Source organism: Drosophila mojavensis, unplaced genomic scaffold (genome assembly GCF_018153725.1).
Source record: "Drosophila mojavensis isolate 15081-1352.22 unplaced genomic scaffold, ASM1815372v1 contig_80, whole genome shotgun sequence".
NCBI classification, from domain to species: domain Eukaryota; kingdom Metazoa; phylum Arthropoda; class Insecta; order Diptera; family Drosophilidae; genus Drosophila; species Drosophila mojavensis.
Window position 1 is genome coordinate 7,661,277 of NW_025318906.1, and position 11,240 is coordinate 7,672,516.

An 11,240-nucleotide genomic window follows, 5' to 3' on the forward strand; every position below is an offset into this window, starting at 1 on the left:
CTACAATACTCATTCATGAAATTAAAATGGGTATATTGGGTTTATAAAATGCCTCTTGGGGGTGTGTCAAATCTTCTCTGCAGTTTTGGAGATAGAAACTAAATAAATGTTCTGTTGGCATTCTCTAGTGCATAAATATAATATATATTTACCAATTGGGGGCATGACCATGAGTGAGTATTCTCTAGTCAGAAACGCCCGATTGCTTACTTGTTTTTTAATTTGTATTTTCATTCCGTTGCTCCACTCACATATGCCAGTTGCTGCTGCCTTTGATCAAGGTTTATTTTTCGCTTGGCTCTAAATCAATTAGCCATGCTTCATTGACCAATATATTTTTTGTAGCCACACTTGAAATTCCTGAAACACTTCAAATTGACAAATATCTGGCGCTTGATTAACACTTTATTAAGCACGAGGCGTATGAGTATTTTTTTCTTTTTTTCTTTTACTGCGTGCACAGCAAAAAGTCAAGCAATTGTTAAAAATGCCTGTGTGTGTGTGTGTGTGGGAAATTGTTTTGTGAAAATATTGCAAGTATTTTCATAGCTATGATAAGCACTGAGCACCACAACAAATCATTGTCTGTCGAAAATCGAAAAATAAATTGAACTGATTTCTCTAGCTATCTTTGGCCTTCCTCTCACTTTCTCTCTCTTCCTTTTCCTCTGCGGTTGCTGGCTTGTCCCCTGTGGCTTTCTGACCGCATCCGCAGCTCCTATACTCTGTGTGTGTGTGTGTGTGCGTGTTGTTTTTCGTGTCGCTTCTTCAAAAATGGCTTTCAACTTTTTGTGCTTGAAGCCAAAAGCAAATGCCAAAATGTTAGACATTCGGTCAGTCAGTCCGTCAGTCAATTTGGCAGTCTGGCAGTATGGCAGTCAGTCATGCTGTTGTTCGTTTGCTAACTGTGCTCGTTGACGCACACACACACACGCACACAGCTTGACATACATTGGTTATTGCCGCTACTGTGGAGCAGCTGCTGGCTTTATTAGAGAATGTGCAAGGCATGCAATGCCGCACAAGCTTGACTCAAGCACAAGTTCTCTTCTAAACTAAACCAAACTAACTAAAATTCTTTAGCTGGGCTTGGAAATTTTTCGATTTTCAGATTGATTGGCCAAACTAAGCGCAAGAAATTTGTCTAGCATAAAATAAAATAAATAAATATTTTAGAAATATATGTGCTCTAACAATTTTGCACTAAATAGTTATTCATCTGTGTCTTAGATGGATGAATGCTTTCCGATTGTTTTAAATGAGATTTAGAGCTAGCTGATGAACTACGAGAGAATTTGAATTATGAACAAATTCATTAAAAAGATTAATTAATCATATATAAGTAACAAACGATTTTTTAAGTTTATTTTATTTAATTTATATATATTTTTTATGTTCATATTATTATTTATTTATTTTTTTTAATATTATTATTTTTTATTTGTTTTTGATTTTATTATTATTTCTTTTTATAGTTATTTATTTTTGAATATTTCTTTCTTTCTTTTTTTTGTACTTTTTATGGTCAATCTAATTTATTTTTCCCTTCCGAAAAGTTTAATATGTAGAAAATACTGCAAATAAAAAGTGACTAAAAGCTTGTTAAAAATATTCAAAATTTTATTTAAAAAAATAATAATAAATAAATAATAATAATAAAATAATAATAATAAATAAATAAAGATATGTGGAGAAAAAATGACAAACTATAAGAATATAATGGAAAATTTTGTATATAAATTTATCCATGGAAGAAAAAGAAATTCATAATAATTGCAACAACAAACTACAGGGTATATTTTAATTGCAGCAGCTTTTTGTTATCAAATTAGTTTACTTCCCCTTTTATTGTATTTTATTTTTTCGCTTCTATTTTTTACGAGTTGAAAGTTCAAATGCAGCTGGCGTGCGACAGGAAGTTAATATAAATATATAGATATATACTTTTTATATACAATATATGCTTTTCCTTTCATATATACACATGTGTCGTATGTGTAAAAACAGCTGTTGAAGTTGTGTGTGTGTGTGTTTGTGCGCTGCATGTCGAGTTCATAAATTCAATTTCGTAAATGGATACGAAGCAAACGCTTGTCGCATTTTGTCACATGCAACGTGCAGCAGCCGCAGCAACTGCGTCAGAGGTAGCTAAAGCCAAGTTTTCAACTCTTTTTCTGGCCCGCCGTCACCCGGCTGCTGCTGTGGCTGCTGCTGGCTTGTCATGTCAACTATGTGTATGTGTGTGTGTGTGTGTATATATATATATATGTAATAAGTTTTGCCGCTTTGACTGCTGTCATTCAGAGAGCGAAAAGTTTTGGCCAGCTGCAGCGCTCAGTTTCCGCTTTTGTTCGGCTTTTCCCATTTTCCCCTATTATTTCCCGTCCAACATAACTGACAGCCACGTGGCTGCCTGTGCGGTCGGTCACACGGCGCGTATGAGCAATATATCCCGTGTGTTTCGCTTATTGATTTCTTTCTATTTTTTGTGTGAGCCCTCGGCTGTTGTTTCGTTCCCTGAATAGGTATATTTAGATCATTCGACTGCATAAAATTGATTATTAATTAATCTGTTTCCATTGTCTCTTTGTTTTCCTTTTGGGTTTGTCACCAATTTGGCTTTGTTTATTCATTTTTTATTCACGATATCAAGACACTCGAGGTTATTTTTAGGCATTTAACTGACAGCTTGATTGCCAGAATGCAGCCAGAAAATCGTATCTAGTGTAAATTAATACCTATATAAAGTGAGCAATTAAACTAAACTAAAACGAGTAATGGATAAAAAATAAATAAATAACATAAATCTTGATTTTAAATACTCTTAATATCTTATTAAACAAGCAATTTCTGTTGGTTATTGCTGTCTTTTGCCAAGTTGTCTAATTCAATTATTTTGACGACCAACTGCAAACGCCAAACAATTGAATTAGTTCAACTGGCTGCCATTTTGCATGGCAGCGGGCTCAAATGGCTGCCTGATTGCCCGGCAGCACGCACTTCAGCGCTGAGCAACATTTATTGCATTCAAAGGACGCAGCGGGCGTCAAATTGATGCGACGAGCATCTTGTATTCTTATAAGAGAAATGGTTTTTGCCTGCACTTTTGGGGGCACGCTCCGGCATTGTGTCATTATGAGTGGCGATGTTTTATTTTTATGGCAATTCTTTCATATTTTTTTCATTCCGTATCCTTTATGGTTGGCAATAATTTCATTTGGGTTAAAAAGAAATGAAAAGGAGCGAAATGTGGAGTATTTGCAGTCATCGACAGCGGCACAATTGAGTCGGATGGGAGCGAGTCTGCGGCCACAGGAATGAGACAGTTTTTGATTTATTTTCAGGACCAACAAAGCAAATAATGAATTTTTATCAGCAACAACAAGAGTCCAATTAAAAATCAGCTTTAAGAAGAAGAAGAAAACAGAAACCAATATAAATAAACTGACCAAAAATAAAATATATATAAAAGTGCTGTGTGTAAAATATATAACAAATATAATGAAAAAATAATAAATTTAAAAAAAAATTATTTATTAAAAATATATAAAAACTGACCAAATATAAATAACTTAAATGTGCTGTGTAAAAAAATAATAAAAATCAATATGAAATTAATGTAAATACATGTAGAAATCTGTGTGCTTAACTCAACTGTGGACCAAAAACAAAAAAGCCAACTTCTATAGAAAAACATAAATAGATATATACTTATATAAACATAAAACTAAATCGAAATAATATTTTATAAAAATCTATTAAGCTATTTGCAACATCTATGTGAGACTTGTGCATAACTAAATAAATAAATACAAAAAAATAGACAAATTAGCCATAAAATTTTTTGTTGTAGTTGAATTATATAGAATTATATATATATACATATGATTTATTAGCCATAAATTTTAAGTGTACATATGACCAAGAAAAACTGGTACACAATTTGGTAAAAGCTTTAACTAGTATTTAAGCCATAAACTAAGCTTCGCTCTTGGCTCGTCAATTGACCAAAAGTATAGTGTAAATATCGAAATATATATACATATAATTTAAAACAAACAACTGAAAGTGTAACTCTAGACTGTGCTTTAACATATTTCCAACAAAAAAAAAAAAAAAAAAAAAAAAAAAAAAAAAAAAAAAAACAAAAATTTATTACAAATCAACTTAAACTAAAAACAATTTTTAAAGCATTTAATTCAATTAAAAACTTCGTCAGGTAAAACACACACGAAAATATTTAAGACTTAGCAATAAATATTTGGGAGCTGCTGTTACCATATAAGTGTGTATATCTGTGTCCAACTGCATCTGTGTTGTGCTCTCTAGTGTATATTGCGCCCTCTATCTATCTCTTTCGCTCTGTGTCTCTCTCTGTTTCTTTCTCTGTCTGTCTATCTATCTCTGTCTCATATATGTTTCACTTGACTTGCAACATGAGCAGCAATAATATTAATAACAACAACAACAATACCAATAACAATAACAATAACAATAATAATGATAATGATAATGATAGCAGTCCTTTAACAATTACACGCAACTACACAATAGTGAGTTGGTTTTCACAAGTAAGTTTTTCGTATACATTCTAATGCTCGTTCACCTCATGTACAGAGTAGATGGGCTAGGGATGATGCATGTCTGAAGATATATAGTTTAGTGTTAATATAGGAAGTTTTAGGGGGGTAGTTTTGTAGATTGTCTGATAATATGAAAAGAAAAAAGCTGAATGATCTAGTTGTCTCTCTCCATAGATTGAGTCAAATAAAAAGAAACTAATTGAATCAGAGTGAGTCTAATTAATTTTGAATATTGAATCCATTGATAGACTTCATAGAATAATCCATGGATTATTTCTCTAAATTGATTCTGAATATTGACTAAATAGATTGATTGATATATTGATTCTATAGATAAAATCTATAAATTGATTCCTTAAATTGATCCCATAGAAATAGACTCTAGCTATTGACTGATTCCATAGACGCTAGTTCCAGAACTAGCGTTAAATTGATCGACTTAATATCTAGTTCTAGAAATTGCATAATCAAAGTTATTAAAAAAAAAAGTTATTTAAATTTGATTCAATTAGCTAGCCAATTTTAAATCGTGAACGAGTATTTTATAGTCGGCTAGGCCCGACTGATTTCATACTTTGATTTTTGTTGTTTTTTATTTTCTCACACATTCCGCAATCCGCTTGCCCAGTGTAAACTGTCACCATTTGCTCTATCAATGCGAAATCAAATTAAAATGCCAATCCTTTTGATACACATCCACGCACACTCACACACTCAGACACTCACACATACACACACGCTTTCATTGTTGCCGTTCTTGTTGCTGTGACCTGGCTCTCATTTCACATCCTCATCCATACATCCATCCACACATGCTTCAACTCATGCTCCGCAGCATTCTCGACGTCTTCGTCATCTTTTTGAAACTCATCTCAGCTCAGTCAACAGTTGCCCTATTGTATTGGCTTACCTCTTATAACTATATGTGTACATATATGTATTTATTTATAAGTATATAATCCTTCAACCCATATTTGTGTTTATTCCCATTCTTGAAGCAACTTGAATGCTTTCTCTTCCTCTTCTTCTTTTTCTCTATTTTGAATTTATTTATTACGTTTTGATTGCTTTATGCTAGGCCAGCGAAGCATTTGCTTCAATTGCTTTTGCAATAGTATGTATGTTTGTGGGCCTTAATTAGCTGGCAAGTTGACTAACGCCCAAAGTTTTACAGTTTACAAACTTCAGTTAAGTTGTCGCAGTTAAAATTTTAAAGAGTTACCAAGTTATGTCTGGTTTTTGCAATATTTATGGCCTTTAGTTTTATGAATGCTGAATGTGTTTAAATAGTCTTATTTATATAATATTTTATTAGTATTCAAATTAGTTTAATTAAATTTAAATATATACGAATCTTCTAGGTTAGGAGTATCATATTATTAATTACTGAAACTTTAAATTTAGTTTAGAGAAATATTACTGATATATCTATATATATCGTTGTTTAACTGCCTTGTCAATTCAATTTACTAATAAATGAAAATCATTTTTAATAATAAAAAAAATTGTAGCTCTCATATCTGTTCAGGTTTTCAATTTAGCAAAAAATAAATAAGTAAAAAAAAAAAATTGATATTAAAATCATTTTACAAAAGCCAACTTAATTATGATTAATAAATGTCAATTGCAATATAGATTACTAATTGCTTTAAGCTCCACCCTCAAGTGGTATTCAATTATTATTAACAATCAACGCAACGAGTTGAATCAAAAGTAATTATAGATTTAAGTGGAGCTATAAACAATACAATTCCAATGGGATTTAACTGGCTTCAATTCAAATGCGTGCACAAATCCTTGGCAATTCAACACGCCGTGAAATGTCAAACTCAGCCATATTGAAATTCAAACAGATCAAAAGCCGCAAAATACAATAGAAATAAAGAACAGAAGGAAATAAAATGTGGCAAGCGGCTGAGGCAAACAGGCCAACAACGTGGCTCAAAATGTGCCTGTGCGTGTTAAATATAAATTGCAATTTTCAGCTGAAACAAAAAGCATAAGGCAGAGACAGAGTAAGGAAAATGTAGATACTCTGTAGAATAGAGTTGAGATGTATTAAAAAAAATAAAATAAAAAAATGTAATGCAAAATAAAATGGAATGAACTAATTATAGTTTGACTGTATGTAAGATAAAAATATTTTGTAAATTTGTAAAAATAAAAATATAGAAAAAAAATTAAGAAAAAGCTTAGAATTTATTAAAAACTTGAAATCAGATAGCCTGTAGACTAGAGATAATTTTATTCATAAAATAGAATACTATTATTATTTTGATAAATACTTTAGGTTTATATATTTTCTATAATCTATGTTATATATAAAATTATTAAATAAAAAATAAAAATAATATATATAATAATAAAATAACATATATTAAATTTATAAGGTATATAAAATATATAAAGTTAATTGCGCAGATACTCGGCAAGCTACAGTTAATTTTATAAAACAAAAAAAAAAATAAATAAATGAAAAAAATAATAGTAATAAATAAATATTTAAAATATACAAATATGTTTCCAGGGTATGTAATGAAAAAAAATAAAAAAATAAATAATAATAATAAAAATAAAAATAATAATAATAATAATAATAATAATAATAATAATAATAATAATAATAATAGTACTAATAATAATAAATAAATATTTAAAATACAAATATGTTTCTAGGGTATATAATATTTTATATACATATATACCCCACAGAGCTATTGGCCTGCTCTATGCCATTATATATTATTGATAAATATAAATATATGTATATAAATATAAATATATGTATATTTAATTCCTAGACTTTTTACAGCTCCACGCGCAATTGTGCTCGGATGAATGTAAATTGATTTATTTTATTTATATTCTTATGTACATTTTATTTTATTCGACCATTTCCAGCATAAGTTTGGACATATAAAATATTATTGATTGAATTATAAATTAACAATTTATTTATTTTACAGTTTTTGGGCCTGTGTATGTGTGATTGTGTGTGTGTGAGTGCGTGTAACAGCTAAATCAGAAGGAATCATGTCTGTTCACAATTAAAGGCCATCAAATTGTTATTGTTCCAGCCAAAGTGTGCTAAGGTATGTGCTTGCTCTCTATGTGTGTGTAAGTGTGTGTGTGTGTGTGTGTGTGGGCAATCAATGCTGGATTTTTAATGAAGAAATAAAGTGGCCCTTCTCATGTTGTGCCGCGTCGTAAAAATTGTCTACATTTTTATGGCGCATCTTCATTTTTCGGCTGGTCTGGGCGGCAGACATGGTGGGTTTTGTTACGGCACGCCCCATCATAAGGACAGTGAAATGACCTGTGTCCGGTACAGGCGCACAAGTGCAAGCACACGCACGCCCACAAACACACACAGAGCACTGAAACGTGGCCTAAACGCCACTGTTGAGCTGGAAAATATGGCCTTTTGTGGCCAGCTAACAACAGCTAACAGCAGGAGGCAGCGTTCAAGCTCGCACAAGTGTTTATTTCGGCATTTTGCTTTATATTCGCACTGGCAATAGCCACCAATGTGTGTGTGTGTGTATGAGTGTGTGTGTAGTTGTGTGCGCTTGAACGCACTCAACCCCAATGCATGACAAAAGCCAGCGGGTCGCAATTCTTTGCTTTTGACCAAGTTTTTTGTGCCCTAATGATTATTGGGCTCCACGGTTTTTTTTTTTTTTTTTGCTTCTTTCTTTCTTTCCCTCTCTTCATTTGTGCTCCTGTCCATTGTTCGCTTTGGGCTCGTTGGAATGCTGAAAATGTTGCCATTGTTTGTTTTTCTGTTTCTTTTTTCCCCGCAATGGGCGTGAAATCATTTAAGGCATCGGCACGCAGCCCACTGCGAGGCGAATGGAGAATCGGCTGCGTGCGTTTGATAAGCTGCGTTTAGGTTTATTTAACAGTTTTGCTAATTTTGCGCGTTGTGCGGAAGCGAATTTGTCGGCGTTTTACCTTTTCACAAACTGGAGAATATATACGATGTAACAGGTATTACGTTTGATCGCAATCAACAGGCGATTCGATTTGTTTACGCCCTTCGTTCTGCCTGTTCGTTATGTTTGTTCCACTCTGAACGGTTGAATGTATATTATATAATATAGATAATGAATCCAATATTTTGCTGCATAATTTTAATATACCTTGACGGATTCATGATTCATGTTTCATGAATTCCATTATGAAATCGATATATATTTCCTTCATTCTCTCTATTTCTCCTTAGCTCGGATGTTCTCTCTCGTGTTTCCTTTTTTTTTCCCTCTTTTCTTTCTCTTTGCTCTCGTTTTTTCTCTATCTCTATCTCTCTCCCTCTCTCTTTGTCTCTCTTTCTCCTTATATACCTCTTTATATACGTCTGTCCATTCCTTTTCGTTCAGATCTGTTGTTTTTCCTCTAACAAAATTCCTCCTTCCTCTATTTGTTCCCTCTCTCTCTCTCTCTTTTCCCTTCTTTGTCTCTTTCTCTCTCTCTCTTCTTTTTTATACCCCATTCAAGCTTAATTACGACCACAGTATGTAGCTCAGCAATTTGTATCAATTTGTATTTGCAATTCAATTATTTCTAAATGAACGACCAATTGGCTCCTCTCCTCTTCCTCTTCTGCCAATTATTAGTATAAAGTGTAATATGTAAACTTGTTTTGTTTTTATTTTTCTGTTATCACTAGCTGTTTTATAGCGTGGATGGATTCACTTAATTGGATAACTCGTTGGCCCATGACAACCGAAACGGGAATAACGCTTTTCTATTTTCTCATCCAAGGTATATTACAAATGTCATATACTCACTGTTGCTCGATTGAATCAAATTAATCTGTATGCAAATGCGTGAAATTTATTTGGGTGCAGTAACGTTTGATGATTATATATGAATATATGTATATACATATCTTTTAAGTTTTTTTTCGATTATCTGAGTGCTGGAGTTGTTCGGGTTCTGCGCGTTCTCCTTCGTGTCGTCGTTCCTTCAAACCAAGGCGTTCCACTTGGTCTCTCCGTTGTTGATCTTGTTATTCTAGATCTTCTTGTCGTCGTCGTCGTCGTCGTTGTTGTTGTTGTTGTTGTTGTTGTTGTTGTTGTCTTTTTGGTTCTCATAGTGCTGATATCCCGCGTGTAACACTGCCTTATACACTCCCTTAACGTTAATCCGCGAAAGCAATGATAACCCTTGCGGCATCGGCCGTGGTACATAACCCAGATTGGTTGTAAGGGTGCGCACGTCACACGTGCAAACATTACCACGCCTACGGTGCACAGATCTACTCCGGGATATCTGCGAACTTTGGCCTGGCCATGGAATAGTACTGAAGCGCCAAGCATTACAAATATAATCCAGCTGGCACTCATTCTGACCAGGTTCGGAAAGACACTGAAAGGTTTCGCAAAGCTCTTGGCCAGACTGGCTTGAAATTGTTCTTTTAATGTATTTAATTTAATTCTCTGTGCACTTGAGGCGTGACCAAATCGATTCTATTTTCTTTCTCACATTAGCTGTAATCTAATTTAAATAAGAGTTTTCCACTGATCATTTAAACACGCTCCAGCTGGATGTTCATTCGGCCTTAATTTACTTCATTTTGCAGACTTGAAATCATTTAGCTCGGGCCACCCCATAAAAAATCGTCGCCTTGGCAAACTCGGGGAAATTATAAAGCTATTAAACACTGACAGAGTTTGCCTAATTAACAAAGTGTGTACAGTGTCGATGCTCTCTCTCTCTCTCTCTCTCTCTCTCTCTCTTTCTCTTTGCAAGCTAATGATGATGTAAAGTGTTTGGTTTTTTCATATACCCTGTGATATGAGACGGTAGAGCTATGATGAGTTACTAAAGTTGATTAAATATTACAAGAAAATTGATCAAGTATGGACATATTCTACATAGTTTAAAAGCTTTCACTTTAGTTTTTTTCATTTTAATCAGTAAATCAAACTTATTATATATAATCCTAATTTTACAAGAAAAATCAATTGAATAAAAAAATAGTGGATGTACTATTATGAAGCTAGATTTGTTTAAAAAAAAGGAAAAAAAAACTAACAAAAAAAAAAAAAAAAAAAAAAAACGATGTGTTACTCACTTAATTAAATTCATTAAATTAAAATATTACAAGAAATAAATCATTTTATTTAATTTTTTCAACCTGCAAATAATTTCCGAACCCCATTTTGCAGGGTATCTCAATGGTTAGCTCATGTTGTACTTATTTGATTTTATTCTGTCTCTCTCTCTCTCTCTCTCACTGTCTCATTTTGTCTATCTCTTTCGTTCGCTTTTGTTTTACTCGCCGTCTGGGACTCGATTGGTAATTACTTGTGGGAGAGCCGCATTGTATTTCGATTGGTATTGGCACAGACGAGGCCCAGAGACGCGCCAATGTCTTGAGTAAATTTATGTAAATTTCGATTAATTTACTTTTTGACACAATCCTCCAGCTCAATGTGCGACTGGCTCATTAAGTGGGGAAGTCGAGTCGTGTCATTAGGCTGAAATAACTGCGGTCTAATTGAACGGAAGCCCCTTCGCTGTCTGCTGACGACAAACGTAATACGTATTTAACGCCTGATTGCAGCCAGATCAATCAATGTCCCACCACTTTGGCTCTTTAGCCAATTGATTTACTGCCATCTGTTATGCTGTCACTCCCTCTCTCTAACT

At 33.2% G+C, this 11,240-nt stretch overlaps 2 protein-coding genes across 8 annotated transcripts in view; one reads left to right on the top strand and one right to left on the bottom strand.

Moving 5' to 3' along the window:
• LOC6579046 (potassium channel subfamily T member 2) overlaps positions 1-11,240 on the top strand; it is a 158,416-nt gene that overhangs the window by 90,831 nt on the left and 56,345 nt on the right. The window contains exon 1 of one of the 7 annotated variants that reach the window (XM_032729554.2): positions 4,281-4,571. The exons of the other annotated variants lie outside the window; for them this stretch is intronic. Within the exon in view, the coding sequence (XP_032585445.1) occupies positions 4,416-4,571 (156 nt within the window). The 5' untranslated portion in view covers positions 4,281-4,415. Of the gene's footprint in view, positions 1-4,280; positions 4,572-11,240 lie in introns of those variants that run through there. 7 annotated transcript variants of the gene reach the window in all.
• On the bottom strand, positions 9,398-9,971 carry LOC122757641 (salivary glue protein Sgs-3). Its single transcript, XM_044010422.1, has one exon. The coding sequence runs from the start codon at positions 9,929-9,931 to the stop codon at positions 9,494-9,496; it is 438 nt and encodes a 145-aa protein (XP_043866357.1). The 5' UTR covers positions 9,932-9,971; the 3' UTR covers positions 9,398-9,493.

Coding starts and splice junctions, on each gene's coding strand:
- LOC122757641 (XM_044010422.1), bottom strand. CDS start 9,931: ATGAGTGCCAGCTGGATTATATTTGTAATGCTTGGCGCTTCAGTACTA.